This window comes from Pleurodeles waltl, chromosome 4_2, assembly GCF_031143425.1.
Source record: "Pleurodeles waltl isolate 20211129_DDA chromosome 4_2, aPleWal1.hap1.20221129, whole genome shotgun sequence".
Taxonomy (NCBI): Eukaryota; Metazoa; Chordata; class Amphibia; order Caudata; family Salamandridae; genus Pleurodeles; species Pleurodeles waltl.
The window spans coordinates 27,359,048-27,382,487 of NC_090443.1; the positions used below are offsets into that span (position 1 = coordinate 27,359,048).

A 23,440-nucleotide genomic window follows, 5' to 3' on the forward strand; every position below is an offset into this window, starting at 1 on the left:
AATTTAGTCTTGTGTTTGATTTATATGATCTTAGCATTGTTAATTTAAAGGGCAATAAACGTTTGAACTTTACTAAACTGGTGTGGTGATACATGACCACATAGGTCATGGTGCGTATAAATTACTGACTCCAATATTGAAAGTGATGTTTATTGATTTGATCTTATTGATGTTGACTGCTAGGGTGGTATCTCACTCCTATCTGAGTCCAAAGATTTGTGTTGACCTCTAAGGCTAATTGATGGTTACTCTACACGTGTCACCTTATAAATAAATATGAAAAGAAATATAACACTGGACATGGCCGTAATTTCCTGGACACGCTGACTGCGGGACTTGCCACCCTGGGCATTCAGCCTGGCATGTCCTATTATCTTGGGCACAGTTTTACTACGGGCCCTGCGGTTCTGGAGATACTCTGCACTTTGGGCCCTCCTACCCTGGGCATACACTGCGGGTTTTGCTCTCCTGGACACACCGCGCAATGCTTCTCCACTTATGACACACTCTCCGAGCTATTCTGGACACACATAGCTGAGTGCCCCTCTGCCCTGGACTCACCTGCCCTCGGGAGCTCCATGGCCGCCTCCTCCCAGCTGCTGAAGATGGCCCAGTACAAGGCGAGTGGCTCTTTTTCCGGGTACCAAACACCCCGTACACGCCCGCTCTCAATGTGGTGGAGGGTGAGGTGCTTCACCAGGGGCACAAACCTCCACTCGCCACTCTCGGGGCTCTGCCAGGCCTGAAGAGACAGGAAATTTGGTCCAGGTTGGCCTTTTGGAATAAAAGCACGTTTTGCTCTAACACATGGCACGCTGTGTCATGTTTGTCACTATTATGAAGTGAATAGTTGGGGGTGGAGGGCGGGGAGCAGTTAGAGAGAGTGACGGTCAGGCAGTGCGGGCACAGCGAAGTGAGAGCACTGTCATGGTGTGGTGACGTGTGGAGTCATCTGCAGGGTGCAGGTGCGGTAAGAGTACTGTCAGTGAGCAAACGCTGTGATGTCAGGGGCCATCTGCAACATCCTTGTGAGGTGAGGGTACTGTCAGCGTGCAGATGCTGTGACATCAGGGGTCATCTGCAGGATGTAGGTGAGAGTACTGTTAATGCTCAGACAGTGTGACGTCAGGGGTAATCTGCAGGGTGCAGGTGCGGTAAAAGTACTATCAGCGAGCAGACAATGTGACGTCAGGGACCATCTGCACTTCTTGAGAGGTGAGAGTACTGTCAGCGAGCAGACGGTGCGCCTTCAGGGTTCCTCTCCAGGGTGCAGGTGCGGTGAGAGTACTGTCAGTGCTCAGACGGTGTGACGTCAAGGGCCATCTGTAGGGTGCAGGTGCAGTGAGAGAACTGTAAGCGAGCAGACGGTGTGAAGTCAGGTGTCATCTGCAGGGTGCATGCTAGGGGAAGTGAGGGTGCTGTAGTGCTACAATGCAAAGTGTGTGATGGAGGGACTCAGCCTTCTCGGTGGGCCCTTACCTCTAGACACAGCGGGATCCCTCTCTGCAGGGACTCGGTGAGGGCCTCCATGAAGGCCTTGGGGTACTTCTGGGCCCTGCTGGAGCTCCAGGTATCAGATGCCCCTATCCGCACGGTGGGCCCCACCACCCCCGCTCTATGCTGTAGGTCTGAGAGGTGCGTGAAGACTGCAGAGGAGAGAAAAGAGTGAACTCAGAGGCATCCACACTATTGCCTCCTACCCATGAGCTGGTGGGAGGCAAGATAGAGTTAATGGTGCGGATTTACAGCCAAGCGCACGCCCTTAGGAACCCTTTAAGAGCACATCATGCCGCCACCCAAGTACCCAGATTAGTAACTCAAGAACACACACCCTGGGACTCTCTAGGCGTACTTCCAGACACCACTCAAGCACACATCTTTAGAAACTTTAGAGCGCGAACCCTGGAGCTATCAAAGTATACATTCTTGGTCCACCGAAGCACAAAGCCTGAGAGACTCCACAACACACACTCTGAGGCCCTAGAAGCGCACGCCGGTGGACTTTCCATGCACACACACTCGGACCATTTGTGCACACATCCCTGAACCCTCAGGGCTCATTTCCTGGAAGCTCAGTGCCCTCAGAGCATACATTTCTGGACCATTGAAACACACCTTGGGTCCCTTAAAGTACACATGCCCTTCAGGTGACTACCATTCAGCCTAAGGCCTTTGAATAAATGTGCGATAGAGTTGTGCACTGGGAACTCATTGATTTGCGTTAGGCCACCTCACAGCATATATCATTCAGGGTTTGAAGAAATATGATCACATCACTCCCACCTTAATATAACTCCACTAGCTCCCTGTGCCGGCCCGCACCATCTTCAAAACCAGCTGCATTATTTACAAAGCCATCACGGCCAGCAACCCAACATAGCTGGTTGACAAGCTCACCAACTCGGGAGGTGGGGTGCGCTCTTGACACACCTGCAGCCATAAGAACATCAGACTGGAGGCAAAGAAGTGCAAAAGAGAAAAGAAAACAAGACAATTCACATGCACCATTTAGCCACCCAGGATCTGGAACAACATCTTGTACCTAACATCTGGAGTCAGCCTTGATGCAATCTTTCTCTAATTTAGGAGAGAACCGAATATACACGTCGTTAAAGAATGCTGCATCACGATGAAGTAACATTCTGGTTCTGCTCCCACAAACAAGCTACCTCTCCAAAGAGTTGTTGACTCCATCTTTTCCTTCGACCCTGTGCAGCGCTCCGGGGCTTTTGGGTTAGGCTCCTTGTATACAAATACCACATGCATAAACACATATATTTGGGGGCCCTCTGATCACATCACGGAATCTTCAGTCACACATCCATCAAAATGATGCGACCCCCCTGTACAATGTGGTGAGGGTTCCCAAGGCTCCCTTATCTCACAGATATTCATAGGCCTTGGTCTGGAAGGAGGCCCCCTGAAAGGACCGAGGGGGCTGCATGAAACCGCATTACACCCCTGCCTCCAGGGATTACACCCTGGGACCCTGTGATCTATACAAATTTTCTTCAGAAATTATTCATCTTGCAGTACATCTCAAATTTACCAAGTCTGGAATAGATCTGCAGGGCTTCCAGCTGGCATCCCGGGGGTCCCTGCAGGGAACAGAATTCTGTCATTTCCACAGAGTTCAGAAAATGATCTAGGGCCCCTGGTCTGTGCAGGGCAGAAGTCACTGTCACCTGAAAATGAAATATTTCACAATCATTGGTATGCATGCACTGCAAGGTCCAACGGATGAAGAAGGCAGGATGAGAGTCCCTTATATGTATATTATACACATGCCCCTTTAAACTATTTCACACCTGCCTCTTGCCACTCTGTCCCTTACCACTCATTATCACAGCCCCGTAATCGGACCCTTTTCACACTTTCACCATAGAGGCACCTCCCCTCTCAGGCCCCAATGCCCCATTTCTCGATGGTCACTTCCACCCCTTCTGATTCTGCCCAGTGATCTCATTTCCCACTTTATACCTGCCCCTTTCCGCTCTGCTCATTACCATGTTTGCTTAACTCCACTCAGTCCCCCACACCGGAGCCACACATACACCATGCCTGTCCTACACCTCCTTGTCCCCTAAGCCTGCCCCTTACAACCTTAACCTCATCCGTGCCCCGTGCACCCAGTGCACACATTTGTGCCTTTCCATTTGTCCCGTGTCTGACCTTTTCCACCCTAGCCCATGCCTGCCTCCATATTTCACCCCCCTCCGTGACCCACTACCCACCTTGAAGGCCCCCAGCCTCGGCTCCCAGCTAGTGTTTCTCAGCAGGCCCCAGCTGCGAAGAGCAGTTCCCAGGAGTTTGGTATTTGGGGCACATACAGCACTGCGAAGCCCAAACCCCAAAGCACCCTGCAGCACGAATAGATTCTTCTGTCCTTCCAGGGATCGCAATGGGATCTGTAACACACGTTTCAGAATGTCTTCATCCGACTGTCCCCAGAGATCCATTCTAGAGACATGGTGGGGAGACGAGATGTTAGAAGTGATCGCCTCTGAAAGGAAATGTGAGGGAGGAGTCCAAGGTAAGAATGGGGGACCACAGAGAGAGAAGTGGTGGACACCAGCAGAGGTCAGGGAGGAAGGAGGGGATCCGGAAGACAGGGAAGCGGGAAGAGAAGTCAGAAGACAGCAAGGGAAGAGACCATGCAAGAGAGGAGAGTGGGGGTATCAGGAAGAAGCGGGACCAGAGAGAGCGAGAAGAGACCAGAAGAGCACAGGAGACTAAGGTGCCTAGGCACTTAGGTAAATGTACATGTGACTAATTCTACACACGTAAACGTACCATTACATTTTGTGCCAAATGTATTACTTTTGGCTCACCATTTACAATTGTAAATTTGCATGTCTCCACCCCCCTGAATTCAGAGGTGGACCAACTTAAGAGTGTAAAGTCACGAGTAGTGATCTTTCACATATAGGTGGCGACATCCGCAGTAGAGGTGGAGATTGTCTTATGATAACGTATTGGAAAAAGTAGAAACAAAAATAAACTTTAAAACACAAATGTAATAAAAAAATTATTTTGAATGTAGAACAAAGTAAAAAATGCTACAGCACTATTTGCTTAATGTTGAATTCATTGTTTGATTAATTCAAATGGACTACATTAAACTGAAATTAAAATGATTTTTGGTAAATTTATTTAAAACATTTCGCCTAAATTAAAATGCTTATATGTAGATAATATGTAATAAAATACAAAAAGTTATTGTAGAATTAAGTTAAATGAAACAATTTTAAACCAAACTTATATTTAAATGAATTTCAATATAATTAATTTTCTTTGGGGTGAATTTTAGGTCCCTGCCTCCAAATGTTCGATGGAAGGGTAGAGCAGTACCTATGAGTGGCCATGGGTGTTGGTGGACTTACTCAAGGTCTGAGCTGGATTACATTTACAACTGTTCTAGAATCTTGTTGGCTGTGGTAAATTTAGAAGTGCAATTTGTGAATATGAGTTGGCTTATTTGTGGGTACACGCATGTCACTCCCTACACCCATCCCAACTCTTCTCTTAACCCCTCCTGATACCTTCATACACTTCTCTCATTTAGTCATAGGTATTCTCTGTTTTCCATTCACTGTCCCATCCCAGCCACATTTACTACTAAAACATAGGCATATGTGTGCACAATCTCTGCAGTCATGGAAGAGATCTCTGCACAGAAAATCTAGGAGGGGCTGAGACATAGGCCTCCCCGCGTAGGATTGTCAATAGCATTTGGTAGTACGAGTAGTAGCATTGTAGTACTGCTATATGCACTCGAAAATGCAGTTTGTAAATAGGCCCCCAAGGGAAGAAGGGCCTGAGAAATTAGATCAGGGGGAAATTGCAGTTTTACTGATAAAACTACACAGACAAGAAGGTAAATAAATGTGTGGAAATTAGATCTCCATGAATATTTATCATTTATGAATCACTTAAGTATCTTGCTTTGTTGTGATCCTATTAAAAATGTTGTTTTCATCACAATGCATGTATTGTTCCACTTTGCGACCCCTTGCACCACATTATGCCTGCACAAGGGGGGCGTTTCAGAATTAGGAGGCCCGCAAAAGTGATGCTGATACGCCAGTTTCTTGTAAATACAGTCCTTAACACTTTCGTACATGTGCTTTATTTCCCCAGCGCTCAAGACAGGGAATCTACAAAGCTGGCAATTTGCTACTAAAGTAACAAGTCCATTTGAAACCGAATACATATGCTGAACAGGTAGGCGACAGCCAAAGTTATTCTATGAGAGAGAGTTTTAAGTTTGGAGACATTCTGAGCTAAAGTCAGAGAGGGTTTCCGCTATAGTATGCTCTCCTGAGTCTCCACTTTTTTGGCAATAACCTCCCTCAGCCTCCACTGAGAGCTCTCCTCTCCTCTCAGACTCCACAGAGAGCAGTACCCATCCCTCAGTCCCTGCAGAGAGCTGTACTCTTTCCTAAATCTCCATGCAGAAAAGTCCCAGTCCCTCAGACTCCGCAGAGAGCTGTCCCCGTCCCTCAGTCTCCGCAGAGAGCTGCACTGTCCCCTCAGAACCAGCTGCCAGCTGCACTTTCTCCTCAGTCTCTACAGAGAGCTGTCCTCTCCCATCAGTCTCTGCAGAAAACTGTCCTCTCTCCTCAGTCTCTGCTGAGAGCTGTACTCTCCCCTAAGTTTCCACAGAGAGCTCTCCTCTCAGACTCCGCAGAGAGCAGTCCCCACCCCTCAGTCTTCACGGAGAGCAGTCCCCTTCCCTTTGGTCTCCACGCTCGCCCTACACCTCCACCGTGGCTGGCGCTCTCACCTCAGGGAGGCCTTCCTGAAAGCTGTCACTAGGCTCGGGTAGGGGTTCGCCGGCAGCGGGGTCTGAGAGAGGATTCCTTCCAGGGCGCCGTGCCAGTGCTGCTCCAGTCTGCAGTCCACGAGGTACTGGAAGAGCGAAAACACAGGTCAGTAGGGCTCGGGCCTGCACAAGGACGAAAACGGCACCACGCGGCATATATGAAGCATTCAAATACAAATACATATTTCAAGCATATATGTCTTCCTTATGTACCAATGGTGTCCTTTATTGATGATCAGATTTACAAAGAGAAATAAATACCAAAAGTGCGATTTGGCGTTGGATGCTAACATAAAACGATCTATTTTATGGAGGAAGTGCTAAATCCAAAAGAGAACTGGCCATCCGAGTTTTGGCTGCCACATCTTGGCTGTTTTTAGGCCACTGTTCACCAGATGGAAGACACCAACCTAAACCAACAGTTAAATGTGGAACAGAAGAAACAGGCTGTCTATTGGCATCTGCAGTCATGGCCTTTGACAGGCGGAGGAACCGTTGTAAGTCAGAATTTCGAGCACAAAACCATCGTGCCACAGAAATATAGACTAACATATAGTTAAGGTAAATATATACAGGATATTATAGATTTGCTATGCTGAACTTCACATCTGTGCGTCCTTAAGTCATATAATGTTGAGGGACATGTCTATGGTGCTTAGGAAAAAAATCTACACTTACTTATGCATACTTACCTACAGAATATTTTGGTAGTCGATATTTTGGTGTGGAAACTTTACAAGCGCTTGCCTGTATTACTGTAACTGCACCTCTTCACCTATGTTTTCGTGGCCAGGCTAACACTGCCCAGAGGAGGCCTCCAGGTGTGAGTCATGGAATTGCTTACTCACTTTTGTCAGAAGTGACAAGTCCCCTCTCATGAGCTCAGCTAGGCACCTCCCTTCATTTCTGTAAGAATGGATGTATGTAATTACACCTAGAGAAGAAACGTTTGTACCTTATTGTATACATTTGGGCCTTGTCTTCTCTAATTGAGCTTGGCTCCACTGAACTCTGCAGGGGATCACCTGATCGGTGCAGTCTGTGATTCATACCCTGTTCATTTTTGTTTTCTTCATAAACCCTCTCACACTCTGTGAACTTGGCAAGTGAGGAAAACATTTTCGACACTGGCTATATTTTAATATCTCAATATTTAAAACTCAGTACTGTGGCACTGTACCAGAGGAAATGAAGCTCATCGATAGAACCTCCCGCAGCAACATGTTAAATCAGTGTAGCACCAACGCTATGGTTCAGTAAATTGCAATATGATTTGCAACTTGCTTTCTAAAGGTTTGGGGACCAACATTTTAAGTAAAGGCCTTCCAAAAGCACAAAATCAGACCTCAACATATCCCATACTATTATAAGGTCCCGATTTTGTAACACGTTGCACCAGTTTTTCTGCAATGCATTGTAGTAGACACAGTCATTTTACTCACACATCAGGAGGTGGATTACCCAGATGCTGATCCTGCGCTACGCGGAAGAAACATAACGTATTGGTACTCGCGCACTAGAAGGATGTTCCCCTTAGTGGTGCTAAAGAAGCTATCTCTACTGCCACTCCTGTGGTGCGCTCTACATGCACTGGGAAGGAAGCTCGCTTACTGTGACTTCTGCTCTGTGCATAGGAAGCTGCTGTCATGCTGCTCCTGATCTGTGAGGAGAAAGTTTGCAGAGGACTCCTTCTCTACAGCTGTCCGAGCTGTGTGTTCAGGAAGCTTGCACTACTCCTGACCAGGCTGTTTGTGGAGGATGCTTGCCCTGCTGCTGACCCAACTGTGTGCCAGAAACGTTCCACACCGCTGCTTCAGCTATGAGTGAAGGACGATTGCAGACGGCTTTTCCCACAATGCCATTGAAGCTGTGTGCGTAGGAAGTTGCACCACTGCTTCCCGTGCTGCTTTTTGGGGAATATTCCACTACTGTTGACTGCTGTTTGTGGAGGAAGTTGGCGGGACTGCTGCTTATGCTGTTTGCCTGGATTCCTACTTTACTGCTGAGCTAACCCTAATAGAGGAAGCATGTTCTATTGCTACCTATGCTCTCTGTTTGGGAAACTTGACTGGCTTTGGGGGCGCTTGGTCCAATACTACTCATGCTCTGTGCAGAGAAAGGTTGCAGAAGAATCTTCTTTTACTGCTGTTCAAGCAATGTTTGGAGAAAGAAAGCACTACTGCTGTTTTGCCGTTTGAAGACAAAGGTTACTCTGCTGCAGACCTTCCTGTGCTTAGAGGAAGCTGTAATGATGCTCAAGCTCTGTGTGACGGAAATTCGCAGAGGAGCAGATGGAATATTTTCAGGTGCCCCAGTTCAGACTGAGGTTACTGGGCGAAGACTGTGTCAATCAGAGTCATGTATCATTGGTGTCCTGGGACGGAACCATACCATAGTACAAACATTGAGCAACAAATACATCCCTTTAGTAGTGAAGTCGCACAGTCCAAGCCTTATCCAGAGAAGTATTGGGGATTTCAAAGACTCACACCTCAATAAAGCAGCCAACACAAGTGAAAATTGGAATGTCCAGTCAGTGTTCAGTCTTTAACAAGAGTAAGTACAGTCACCCAACAATGCAATACTGTACATAAGTGCTTCAGAAATAGCAACTACAAAAATGCAACAGGTATTGATAATTACCCTAATGTCATTACAGTGGGAGGTAGCATCAGCTACTCCTGTGGCACCAACTCCTAAATGAAGTTTCATGTGCCATGATCCCCAATGAGTCTCAGGTTCTCTCTTGCAGGAAAATCTATCTACCATTATCTAGGAACTTTGAAAAGCTTTGTCAGCACTTACTTATATGACATGTCATTAAAGCATCATTGAATGAACTCAAATAAGTGCTGTGTTTCTTTTACATTGGTTCTTGTGGTGGAACCAGGTATTAGAAGGTCTCCCCTCAGGCTGTCTATGACTGTCTGGTATCGTGGAATGCAAGAAGGATGCTACCAAGACGTGACTCCTGGTCAAAGGTTTTACAACATTTGTCTGTTTCAGCCGGATCCAAGGCAGATTATCTGGACATCCACAGTGGATACATTTACATGCAAAGCATCTAAATGGGTTTCTTACACAATTATTGGGTATCCTGAAAATAGGGCATGGACCATGTGGCCTAGTTTTAGATGCCTCTGATCTTTTGCAGTACTTATTGTCCAAAGACAACTGCTTTGCAATAAAAAAACAACTACAGTGTCCCAAATGGCCATCATATTGGTCACTGTGGAAAGTTGACCAAGAATCAGCCATCAAACTTAGCCACAGGACATCCTGTAGTCTAAGAACTTGGTGGAAGCTCACACCTGAGATCTCCAGATTGAGTGAGTTGACATGAGACTGAACTGGATGAGTCACTCACACCTAACAACAACCAGCTTGAGATCGTCTGATCAGGAGGGCTACTCACATCTGACAGAGTAGCCTTTCCCATCCAAGGAAGGCATAGATAGCTAGATAGCTCACTCTGAGCAAACTGAAGTTTCTTTGTTTATGAATTTTTAAAAGCGTGCAGATACCCCAGAGTGCCCTAGGACAATGCTAGATAAATTAACTGGATGATTGGCTCACTTGTGACACAGGTAAGCTTGAGATCTCTGCCCTAGACAAGCCCCTCAGACCTGACACGAGACAGTGTGAGATCTCCAGATTGGAAAAGCAGCTCTCAGTCGACACGAGGCAACTTGGAATCTCAGGACTGAATAAGCTACTCACACTTGACACGGGGCAGAAAGGATCTCTGGACTGAATAAGCTACTGACATCTGACATAAAACACCTTGGGAACTCTTCCCTTAGGGAGTTCTTGGTTTCTTACACAACGATGCATTGAGTTCTCCAGCCAAAGTAAGCTGTTTTGTATATTTTTCACCTATAAACGTACATGCCACCAGAACCGATTCAGGAGACAGATTCCTATTTTTTAGGCCATAAATCATTTTATTTTAGCTTTCTCTTGTCTTAAATTGCCCTATTTCAATTCTGCTCAAGGGGAAAAATAAATTCACTAGATTTATTTTTCAAAGTATGAATTTATCTTTCCTGCTTCTAAATGTTGGCTGCACCTCAATGTTGTCTTTATCTGGGACACTCCCCTGGTATATGTTGCTCACCAATGCCGCACCTTTCTGAACTGTCAAGGAGAACATTAAATCGAGGGATTGTATACTGAGAGCAGCGTGAGCGGTTTTCGCCCGGGTTTCGTGAATGGCAGGTTTCGTCGTGACGTGAGCACGCTTTCAGTTTCGGATTGAAAAATTATTCGGGCTGTGAGTTTCACCAGCAGTTTAAACAATCTGCTCAGCCCAAGCCCAGCCCTGAAACGCATTGTCTGACTTCTGCTTTTAAGTTGAAGTCCGTCACGCGAAGTCACTGACGAGGTGGCTTGGAATCCTGGCGAAAGGGCAAGTGCTTCAGAGTACAGTGTCCCTCCCTGTGAGACTGCCTGGGCAGGAAGTGGGCGGGAACCAGTTGTGTAGCTTGTGAGAATTTACGCCAGAATCCCGGGAATGTGTTGAAATTAATGAATTTCCTTGAGTCCTCTGGGTCTTAAATGACCCAGCAGAGTGGCCGAATAACCAGTTTCCTTTCAAAGTGTTACACACATGGGTCACATGACTGCAATATAAACCCAGCAAATAAAGTTAAGTGCTATAGGCTGAAAAGCGAGGACTGCACACACGACTTGGGGCACTTGGCTAAACCATGTGTTGTGCATGAGGTCAATACGTTTGCCACTTGGTCCTGTTTCAGACTGCCTGCAGCCAAATTAGAGTACTGCAGCCCGTATTTATACTTTTTTTGCACCGCACTTGCGGCATTTGCTAATGCAAAAGCGGCGCAAACTTACAAAATACAATAGGGGCATATTTATACTCCATTTGCATCATTTTTTTAACGTAAATTTGGCCCAAAACTAACTCCATATTTATATTTTTATGCTAGACACGTCTTACGTAAAAATATTGGAGTTTGCACCATTTTTTAGATGCGTGAACCTACCTTGCATCAATGAGAATCAAGGTAGGCGTTCCCATCTAAAAAATGGTGCTAACCCCATAGCCCCATATTTATCCCCCATGCTAAAATGACGCACAGGTGTGAGGAGGGGCTAAATAATGGCACAAAGCTTGCTTTGCACCATTATTTAATGCCTGGGTCAAACCAGGCGTTAGGGGACCTGTGGACTCATTTCCACGGTTAACCCCCACCCAGACCAGAGGGTCACCGGAGGATGGGGTACCCCATCCCAGGTAAGTAGGGAAAGTATAGGTAAGTATTACATTTTTAAAAATTAAAGTGTGATCGGGGGGGCAACTTGGGGCCCCCTTTATGGCACAGGGTGCAATGCGTTAGTGCAGCTTTGCATCAAAAAGTATAAATATGCCCCAATTATATTTTGTAAGTTTGCACCACTTTTGTGTAAAAAATGGCACAAATGTGGTGCAAAAAAAGTATAAATATGGGCCTGAGATTTATCCCCAGCATGGAATAAGTCCAATCTGCTTAGATAATACTATTTAAAACAAGCATTGGCAAAGCTAATAGGTTTCACCTGTTTGCAATCTTCTGGCTTTGTCAATGGCTTTTCAGCCATGTTGCACAGCAGCACAAGCTGCTGTGCAACATGGCTTAGAGTAAAAACAATATACGCTATGACGCGGCCAGTGTTGACAACACCATAGTGTGTTTTGCTCTTTAAAACAGTGCAGGGGGAGGGGCAAGCAAAACAATGGAGGATTCGGGTGACAAATAAGGGGCAGCAGCCAGGGGTAGGAAATAACAGACTGACAGCGAGAGTAGCACTCTCCATACAAAGTAGCAAGTTACCCGCTTGCTAAAGTGCCTTATCGTCTTGTCAAGAGCAGGAGGTGCTTTGCCAATGCAACTAGAATACACCAACATTCACTAATGTTTTGCCTCACTGGGCCACTGGCCCCTTGTTCACAGTCATGTAACTTAAAGCAGTTGGGTCCCCAAAGTACCTCCTCAGGAAATGCTACTGCCTTATTTCAAGTGCCACAATAGTGTCTGGCTGAACACCTGTCCTGTGCAGTATGCATGTGGTATTGTTTCGGTTTTTGCTCACAATTCTTGATTTTGCGGCATGTAATCTGGAATAACGTTTAACAAAATATTTAGGACTTTGCTTATGGGATCACCCAACTGGACTCTTTTACCAACAGAGTTTACTACATGTATTGCCTTTAAAAAGCTTGAAAAAAGTGCAATTTAACAAACCCTGCCTCAGGCGCAAACTGGAAACTGACCTCGATGCAGTTTGGAATGAGGATTCAGAAATTGGACTGCCATCAAGGTCATATCAGCGCCAGAACCATCGAGAAAACAAAAAGGTATCTCCTCGTGATAATCTGAGCATTTTCTGTTTAGTTGCTAAGGGACACTCGCCCTTTAGTGTGTACTATTTCAATGATACTATTATTTAGATAAAGAAGTGATTTAATCATTAATTGCTGACATCTGCTGTGAGTGACATTAAGGTCACAATTCAAGGTAGGTATGATCCATTCAGCATCCCGAACTCCTAACTGGAATTCCATCATAGTGGGTGAAGGTAATGCCTATTATTTAAAGCTCCTCAAATGTAACGCTTAATGTTTATAGCGCCTCGAAACAGCAATACTGCAACAGCAATGGGAACGTAAACAAGGATCACAAGGTTGGGAAACAATAAGGGTGGAGAAGATAGGGGTAAAACAGGGAGAGGGAGGCTAGAGGGTTGGTAGGGCATACAATGCCATGCACTCTTATAAAATGGATGGCCAAAAGTAAATAAAAAGTAGCTGGAGCAGCATCTGGTCACAGGAAGGACACTGGCCGAAAATAGGAAGCTATGTTAAGTTAATGTACCACGGCAGGGACAAAAGCAATGGAAGAACGCAGGAGGAGGTGAGCAGCTAGCAGGAAGCAGGAGGCATGACCAATAGGAAACAAGGAAAGAAGAGTGACGTGAAAGCCAATTAATTGTAAGTATTGGTAAGTAATGGATGGTCTCCAAGCCCTTTTTTAAGCTTTTTATTACTGCACACTTTAAGGGAAACCTTAAAAAACTGCATATGGCCTATCATTGTCTATTATGGGATGTATGGCCTGTCATTATATAGTAAAGTGTGATATGGTATAGTATAGCCTGTCATTGTATAGTATGGTGGGTATGGTGTGGGATGGCATGATATGGTGATGTGGTACTGCATATTATGGTCAGTCATTGTATAGTATAGTATGGTATGATATGGTATGAATGGTCTGTAAAGTATGCTACTGTATGGAATGTTATGGTATGATACGGTATGGCCTGACATTGTATAGTATGTTATGGTATGCCTTGTCATGGTAAGGTATGGTAAAGTATAGTAAAGCCTGTCATTGTACAGTATGGTTCGGTATGATGTGGTAAGGTATGATATAATATCAAATGGGAAGGAATGGTATGGCATGACATTGTATGGCATGGTAGGGTATGCTATGGTGTGGCCTGCCATTGTATAGTATGGTATGGTGTCTCATGGCATGCCATTTTATGGCATGGTATAGTATGGTGAGGCGTGACGTTGTATAGTATAGTATAGTATAGTATAGTATAGTATAGTATAGTATAGTATAGTATAGTATGGCATGGCTTAACATTGTAAAGTATGGTATGGTATAGTATGATATGAAATGGTATGACCTGAGATTGTATGGTATGATTTGGCCTGGTATGATATGGAATGGTTGGTTGGGTGGTATGGTATTGTATGGTATCATATGGTATGGCCAGTCATGGTATGGCAGTCACCACATATGAGTATTTCTGTTTTGGAGGTATTTAGTTTGAGATGGCTCCAAGTCATCCACTGATCAACAGCTCTGAGGCAACTGAAGCTTAGTGAGTTTTCAATGTTTTGGGGGCATTCTAATTTAAGTAGTATTTGTGTGTCATCTGCATAGTTGTAGCATGTGAGATGGAAATCATTGATCAGTTCTGGTAATGATATCATGTAGATGTTGAAAAGCAAAGGTGAGATGATTGATCCTTGGGGGACTCCTGCTTTTGTGAGGTAGGGTTCGGACGAGAAGGGGGGCGAATAGATGATATTAGATCTTTTGTTAAGATAGTGTCAACACCAGAGCAGTACGCGCTCTATTGGCGACAAAAAAGCAAAAACCCGGCACTTTCAAAACAACGTAATTTATGCATTGTGCTGATATGTTGTGGTTTAACCTTTTGCATTGCAGAGTTCAATCCTGAAAACGTATTTTTTATATGCTTACAAATACTGTTTCTTTGCAATGTATTGCTGCAGGTTTTCAGAGTGTGTTAGGGTGTGGCTCCTTTCCAGGGCCTTCCAGAGACTTTCCCTGCAACATGCCTGAGCGTGGTTCTATGCTGGGCCAAGACTCTATATAAGAGAGCCAGCCCAACTCCCATTGCTCACTATTCAGAGGTCCCGGTGCAGAGCAGCAGCTTCTTCCTGAGCTCCTGTCCCGGCGTCCTATATGGATCTTCCAGTCTTCATCCTTCATTGGTGATCATTGTTCCAGGCGGTAAGACGGTGGTTGGACTGTTCCGACACCGTTATTGAGAATTTTCATATTCTTGGTTTAATTCTTAAATGAGTAACAGATTACTTGTGCGCTAACATTTCTTGACATTTATATGGTAGTTTACAAATAGGCAAGACGCGCGATTTGTTTCATAAAGGTTTAACTTTGTTATTTATTGCGTGCTACCATTTCTTGACATTGGCATGGTGGCTTAAGAATCGGCAAGACGCGCAATTCGTTTTATGGTGTTTAAACATTGTTGTCCATTGCGCGCTACTATTTCTTGACATTTACATGATGTTTTATGAATTGGCAAGACGCGCAACTCGTTTCATGAGGATTTAACTTTGTTGTTCATTGCGCGCTACCATTTCTTGACATTTACATGGTGGCTTAAGAATCGGCAAAAGAAGCGCGATTCGTTTCATTGTACTTTGATCTTGTTATTTATTGTGAGCTGTTATTTCTTGACATTTACATCGTGTTTTACGAATCAGCAAGACGCGAGATTGGATTAATGATGATTTTACTTTGATATTCATTGCGTGCTACCATTTCTTGGTATTTTACATGGTGACACTCGAATCGGCAAGACGCACAATTCTCTCCTCGAGTTTATTTCATGTTGTTTACTGTATGCCACTATTCTAAGATATTTATTATGTAATATTCAAGTTGACAAGTTATGTGATTTGTTTCCTGAATCCATATTGTGTTATTCATGGTGCACAATCCTTTTATGGTGTTTACGATATATATATATATATATATATATATATATATATATATATATATATATATCTGCAATATGCGCAATTTTCGTTGAAACATTTTAAGAGTACACAGAAGGCCAGAGTTTCTAGATGCAATATTGTATGGTCCTAGTATACATTCTCAAAACAGGATTTATATGACTGGTTTAAAATTTAGTCAGAATGTTTTTTCTGATTCTCATGTAAAGGAAAGTACTTGAATAAGAAAGTTTTCATTTAATTCATCTTGATTCCCTTACAGGTATCCGGCCATCTTGAAACTTAGTCATTTTAAACTTAACTCTTAGATTGTTCATGTTTTCAGAGTGACTAGGCTTAGAATCATAGTCTAGTATTGATTTAAGGAGATATAACTTTCATATCGTGTGTTCTAACCTTTTTCTTACTACAGGTCTCCTTCCCAGCTGTTCCCTTCCTAATCTACTCTTCCCCTTTTGAACTCTCTCAGTCTCTGTGATTTATCTATCAGAGTCTTGGAGCTGTTCAGTGGTGGACGTGTTGGGAACGTGCACAGACCCCAAGGATCTGGTGACTCTGACAGATAGGAAGTAATTCAGTCGAGAGCAGTCCCTTGCATGCCGGCTTTATGGAGTCTTTGAATTAGGGTGTCATGGTCAACTGTATCAAAGGCAGCCGAGAGGTCCAAGAGAAGTAGTGCAGCAACTCCATTGCGGTCGACTGTGTTTTTAAGATCATCCGAGATTGCTAGGAGTGCCGATTCAGTGCCTCTTCCTCGGCGGAATCCAGTTTGGAAGTCAGAGAGTATAGAATTGTCTTCAATGAATTGTGACATCTGGGCGAATGCTGCTCTTTCTATCAGTTTGCCCAGGAAAGGTCCATTTGTGATTGGTCTGTAGCTGATGGGGTCCTGCGGGTCTAGGTTTGTTTTCTTTAATAACGGTCGTATGTATGCCTTTTTCAGGTATACAGGAAAAGTTCCTGTAGTTAAAGAGTTGTTGATGATTCTTCTTTCAGGTGTGGCAGCAGAAGTAGATAAGAGAATGTCCTTGAAGATTTGTGGTGGACAAGGGTCAGAAGGGCAACCGGAAGGCCTGCTTGCTTTGACCAAATCCATAAATTCACCTTGGGATATTTGTTGGAAGGACTGAAGAGGTTGGGTTGGTTTATTCTTAGAGGGTATTTTAGGAAAGGGGTTGGTGCTGATGGTTTTCTTCTGTTTTAAATAGGAGTCCAATGTGTCTGCCTTGTTTGTGCAATGAGTTGCCAGTTTGTTTGTGAAATCTTGAGTAGTGGGATGACTTCCTTCCATGCATGTAGGTTTTCAAAATTCATTGAGAATTTATAAAATTCCTTGGTTGTAGATGTAGCATTTTGAATTCTGTCTGAGTAGTACCTTTTTTTTGCTTTTTTTGATTGATGATTTGTATATTCTGTTAAGTTTGTGTAGCCGCAGTTTGCCTTGATTGTTGTTTGTTTTGAGCCAGGTCCACTGCAACTTTCTGATTTGTTGCTTTATCTTTTTAAGTTCTGTGTTTCTCCAAGGTGCTGGTTTTCTTTTGTTGTGTTTAGTTTTTCTGAGTGGTATTAGGATATCAAAAGCTTCCTGTAGCTACTCAAAGTTTTTCAACAGAATTAATTGTATCTAGATCTGTGTTGGCTGTTAGTTGTGTTTCTAAGTCATCAAAATTGAGTTTCCTCCATGGTCGATAGGTGCATGTATGTAAGAAGTTGTGGGGTGTGTTGATTTGTGGAGTTTTATGTCGGAAAGTTATCAAATGATGGTCTGACCATGTGATTGGCGTGATGCTATGAACGGTAACTAGTTCAGGCTTAGCAAAAATGACATTTAGGATGTGTCCAGCGATGTGTGTGGGATTGTGTACAATCTGATGTAGGTTCAATGCGACTAGGCCAGTGGTGATAGCTTTTGGATGGGGCATATTGGGTTTGTCAAACCAAATGTTTAGATCCCCAAGAATGCATAGGTTGGAGTATAGTGTAGTAAGGTTTGAGACTGTATCTAGAAAAGTATCTGGGAATGTGGAGTTGTTAGATGGAGGTCTGTAAAGGAGGAGAAAGTTACAGGAGGAAGTTGGAGTAGGGTGGCATCTGGTGAGGAGGGCTTCACAACCTTGTATGGAAATGTTGTCTGTTTTACTGAGTTTTATTGCCTGTTTGAATATAATAGCTAGTCCACCTCCTCTCTTACCTATATGGTTTTGTGTGATGGTTTGATAGTCCGGAGGAAGGGCTTCGTGCAACACTTATTGTAAAGATAGTATGAAATGGTATGACTTGATATTGTGTGGTATTGTATGGTCTGTCATGGTATGATACGGTATGGTATGGCCTGCCATCATATAGTATGATATGGTATTGTCTTTCATTGTATAATAGAGTATTGTATGGTGTGGCATGTCATTGTATATTACAGCTTGATGTGGTTCAGTATGGCATGGTATGGTATAGGCTATAGTATGATATGATATGGCCTCTCATGTTTTGACATGGTATGGTATGGCCTGTCACTGTATGGTATGGTAAGGCCTGTTATTGTATAGCCTGGTATGGTATGTATGACCTGTTATTATAAGGTATGGTATGGCGTGGTGTGGTATGGTGGTATGGTATGCTATAGGATGGGATGGCATTGTATGGTATGGTGGCGTATGCTATGGTGTGGCCTGCCATTGTATAGTATAGCTTTGTATGATATGATATGGGCTGTCATTGTACAGTATGTCATATTCATTTTAATTGTAATTGTATTTATACAGTGCTTATGTTATGGTATGGCATGCCACTGTATGGCATGGTATAGTATAGTAAGGCCTGTCATTGTATAGTATGGTATTGTATGGCCTGTCATGGTATGGTATGGTATCATATGGCCTGACATTTTATAGTACAGCATGGTATGGTATGGCTTGCTTTTGTATAGTATGTTTTGGCTTGCCATTGTATAGTACTGTTGAAGCAGATATGCTAATTCGAGAAATTATGAATGATGTTTATCTGCTTAATAATGAAGAGTGTGTAGAGAAATTAATCGTAGAGAAAATAATGTGCACGTTTGAAAATGTGCCTTCGAGGCATGTCTGCCATGTGTACGAGATTGTACTAATATAACTGGAACTGTATGAAATAATGAAAATATGTGAAAAATGTAGTAATATCTCATACTGAAATGTATAACCTATGTTTTACTCTAATTTGTAGTGTTAACTTAGCTGAATTTAAGGCCTAGTCTTCCTAGGCCTCACACACGGAGAGCAGAAATAATAACCGCGTTTGCAGAAGCTACAACCCGTCCTTGACTCACCTGATGGTAAAGTTGTTTAACTAGAATTTTCTGCAATGTGCCGGCGAACAGGAGATGATGAAGACAATTTGATACAATTATGTGTAGAGTAGGCTAAATGTACTTTCCCTGGATTTGAACAATGAAGGCACTGACTGAAGAAGAACATGCAACAATTTTGATACCTGAAGAGCCGGATGATGTGGACATCGTACAGCGGACCAATCTGCATCTTGTGAACAGACTGATATTGAAATTGGTAGATTTGGTAAACAAATACTATAGGTTAAAGTCATGTCTGCTGATTGACTGACCAATTAGGAATTAGGGGGATGGACTGCGAGACCCTAATAAAAAGTCATGACAAGGGGCTAAAGAGAGAGATGCGGGAGAATTTAGGAGATGCGAGGGAAGAATTGATGACGTCAGGAGATGCTGTCCGAGGTTCTGTCGTTGGGCTCATACTCTGTGAGCCTGATGTGTGGCTGACTAATTGATGACCAGAAGATGAAGACTGACTTGTTGCTGATCCATCCTGGATAGGTAGCTATGAAAAGGTGACTGACAAATTTGTGCCTTTTCTTCCAGGTACCAACTGCGCTGATTATAGAATTCTCACTTAGATAGATCTTTTCCAAAATAATGTTTTTCTCTAAATTGTTTTTGCATGGAGGCCCACATGCTGATGCTAAACTTGGTTAGGTAGGCTGTTAAGGGTAACGTTGACAGTGACAATTGACTGACGAGCTATTTGCTGAACTCTGCTATTAATTTTGGTATTCTTGGCATATGTAGGTGCATTTATGCATATGGTTTTCTTCAAATTATGTTATGATGTTTTCCATTAACGAAATAATAATTGAGTGGATTGAATAAAGGTTGAGCTAAGGATGATTTTAGAACTGTAATCAATAGGGAAATAAACATTGTTTAACTCTTTACCGAGTTGTGGTTATTCATAAGAAAGATGTTTTAATAATGGTAGTTTATGCTGATAATTGTTGTCACCAATGGTCACTGCATGACTAGGATACTCCATGCGATTCAAAAGGTTCATCGACCTACACGCGTCCCCTTGTAAGTTTACTTACTAAGGAGCAGGCACACTTGCAGTTTTTGGTAGCAGCTTGATGGTTAGTTTCCTTGGAGAACTAGTTATGTAGTGATTACTGGTTATGGTGGTAGTTTAAGTTAGGGTTAGTTGTTCGTATTTTATGAGGTTTTAATTTTGTTTTTCTGAAATGGCAATTATAGCAAAGATGATGTCCCCTTAAGCCGAGAAATGACTTTCCCAGATCCTGGATACCGCTAGTAAAGATGGGTATGTTCTCGATGTTCTTGTGATAGTATGAAAGTGGCAGGTTGCGCTTGCATAGGCTTGAGCAAATCGCAGGTGAATTGTGATGTATGTGAGGTAAAGTAGGGAGCCTGCATACTCCAGTTAAAGGTTTAGTAGGAGTGTGCATACTCCGCAGTATGAGAGTAGGGAAGTCGTCGAACTTCACATGCGTGTGGCATTTTGTGCAAAAAAATTATCCATGTGGTTGTTGGTGATGTACGGACCCTGCGTGGTCTAAGGCTCCGGAGTATATTGACAAGTGTAGGAGACACTTGGTTATATGTTGTAATCTGTCTGGTTTAGTAGGTTGATCGGGCGTGGTCAACAAGTCGGTGTGCGAGATAGATGAGTAAAAGACATTTGGCGAGTTCTATGTGCACCAGGACAGACCCACTGATCAGTTGAGAGTGATATTCGCTGGTCGAATTTTGCTTGCGAATGTAGGAGACTGAGAAAGAGGAATAGCTATATAAGCGAAAGGGCCATTAGTGAAAATCCGTAAGGTCTCTGAAGCGATTGTGTCCCTTCCTGTAGTAAACCAGCAGGTTTATTTTAGTTATTGTTTTTTTTGGTTGACGTGCTCGCAATATTCTGCATTAGTTTTGTGTGAGTTGAAGATTAGGAGGACAAGCCGCAAGACTTTTGTCAGCCGCAGTGTGTGACGTGTGACGGCAGAGTGTGCCGCACTGGGATAGGTTGGTTGGTAAGTGGAGTTGCAAGCGGATTGGCAGCCATCCGTAAGAGTCAATTGGTTGAGTAAGCGGGTGAAGGGAATCTTGGGAGTAAAAGTTATTTCCTTATTGAATCGAAATAATTACAGTAGTCAAAAATGAAGTTTTTCAAGGAGTACAGAAGTGCTATGCAGGGTGATTCTTACATTAAGGCGTCAGTGGGGGAGCCAACCCCACCGGAAAATTCCCCTGCTTATATTGTGATGGAGGAGGGAGGTGTTGCACCGTGTCTTTGGTTAAAGCAATGGTCTAAGCTAACAAAGAAGTTAGGATCTTTAGCGTTTCCAGAGCATGGAACATTTAATTTGAGAATTTTGGACGAATTGCGAATGGCATTAAATGAGATGAAGCCATTACCGAGACCAGCACAGTTTGAGGCTTTAGCGGTTTGGGAGCTGGTGGCCAGACAGCAACAAGAGATGAAATTCAAGAGGAGAATAAAGAGAGTGGAAAAATCCTTAGCTGAAGCTAGGTGGGATTGGGAACAGAAAAGGTGGAGAACAGAGATGCTACAGGGAGTTAAATTGTTTCCTGCAATCACAGAGGGAGATGAGTCAGAAAGAAGACACTGCTAAAGAGAGTGAGAGTGCAGGGACAAAGAAAAAGAAAAAGCCTTATGTAGATGATGAGGACTCAGATGTTGAGGACCTTATTACACAGTTGTTGAGGGATCGACCTCCACCCTATGGGACTTATTTAGGGGGTCCAAGTACTAGTGCTGTTACAACTGCTCCAGCACAAGCATCGGGAAGAGAGGGACCAGTGCAGATGTATAGTGGGTAGTTACCAGGGGTAGTACAGAGTACACCTAATGCAGGGACTACTACTGTGGTCCAAGCGCAGATGCATCCACCATCAATCCAGAGAATTTATCCAGATGTGCCAGTACTTGATACGATTTCGAACTTAGTGGTGCCATCGGAGCAAGTGCTCCCGAGGCCAATGGTAGTTCAGACATAGCCGACTCCAATGTTATTGCCTCCGACACAGCCACAGGGTTTGCTGAAGTTTACACCGATAACAGGAACACAGTCAGACGGTACACCAGTCATGAACCAGGCAACGGGGGTAACTTTTCCACAAGGTGCGAGTGTCAGGGCAGCTCCAGATGCAATATCGCTACCGATTATTGTCAGTCCAGCTGTACCTTTATTCGTGCAAAAGAAAGCGAGTGAAGGAAATCAGAATGAAATGTCACAAAGTCTTTTGAGAAGTGGAGTGAGTGATCCTGTGCAGATGATGTTGTCTGTGGGTCAGACTTTTATTGGATCTAGACCTTTAATGGATCTTAGTCCATTTGTAACACTTCCAGATGCAATAAATGGCCCAAATGCGAGTCAAAGTTTGAAACTTTGGACGCTGCAAATTCCAGGGGCAGCAATGCAACAGGTACCAATGCCGAATGCAAGTAACATCTCATTACAGGGATTGTCAGCACATCAATTGAGTGAATGGTTAGACAGTCTAAACACACCTCAAAATACATCCAAGGGTGAAGAGCAGATACATTGTGTAAGGTTAGCTATAGAAGTAACAGAACAAGTTGAGGGAACGATGGGAGTGAACAGGTTAGAATCCTACACAGAAGAAGAGCTGAGGTATTTGTGCCCCAGAATTACAAAGGAAGTGAGTAAAATACATCAGAAATTTGCAGAGCTGGCAGAAAAACATGACATCGAGATTGAGAAAACAAAACATTTGAAATGCAGTTAAAGGTTAGATTTTGAGGCGAAGGATTCTGAGCATATGAGATCAGCAGGTATGAAGGCTCACTTGAAAGAATTGTTGCAGAGTGCTCAGACCTGGGGAGCATTGGAAAAGTAGGAAGGTAGATGGGCGAAGAAGAAGGATAAGCGAGATTCACAAGACGGGTCTGAAGATGTTCAGAAAGAAAAGGAATCAGTAAAGATGCTTCCGATGAGAGAAATTCTAGGAGGGCAATTTGTTCATGTCCCATGGCACAGGAGTGATATATTGTCATTCACAAATGATTACCCAAACCTGAGAGAGAAACCGGTTGAGTGGTATCAGCAGACAGATAGGTTTGTGAAACTTTCTTAATGTTTGTGGGAATACTTTAACACATTGTTGGAGATAGTGGTTCCAGCTGATTTGCGGGTCGAGTGTAAGGGAGCATGGATTAGCCAACAAGTCAACAAGTGAACCGGAAACGGATAGAGTAACGGGTACACCTTCACCTGAGGTGATGAAACATTATTATATGGTGATTGAGTTCCTGAAGACAAGAATTTCTCCCCAAAATATTGATTGGCAGAGAATTGACAGAACAGTTCAAGAGTCTAAAGAGTCAATACATACCTATTATGAAAGATTGTTAAAGGCGTTTAAAGAGTACAATAGTAAGGAAGCAATCAAACCGAAGGACATGTTGCATTTTGTGTTCAGGTTTGTCGAAGGTTTGAGACCAGAAGTAGGACAGATGATTAAGAGCCATCTG

At 43.6% G+C, this 23,440-nt stretch overlaps 1 protein-coding gene across 1 annotated transcript in view; it reads right to left on the bottom strand.

Annotated features, from left to right (window-relative positions):
* LOC138292090 (uncharacterized) overlaps nt 1-23,440 on the bottom strand; it is a 148,691-nt gene that overhangs the window by 11,162 nt on the left and 114,089 nt on the right. The window contains exons 13-17 of the mRNA XM_069230466.1: nt 6,287-6,411; nt 3,735-3,960; nt 3,050-3,185; nt 1,480-1,646; nt 562-742 (exon numbers count right to left, since the gene is read on the bottom strand). Of these exons, the coding sequence (XP_069086567.1) occupies nt 562-742; nt 1,480-1,646; nt 3,050-3,185; nt 3,735-3,960; nt 6,287-6,411 (835 nt within the window). The remainder of the gene's footprint in view (nt 1-561; nt 743-1,479; nt 1,647-3,049; nt 3,186-3,734; nt 3,961-6,286; nt 6,412-23,440) is intronic.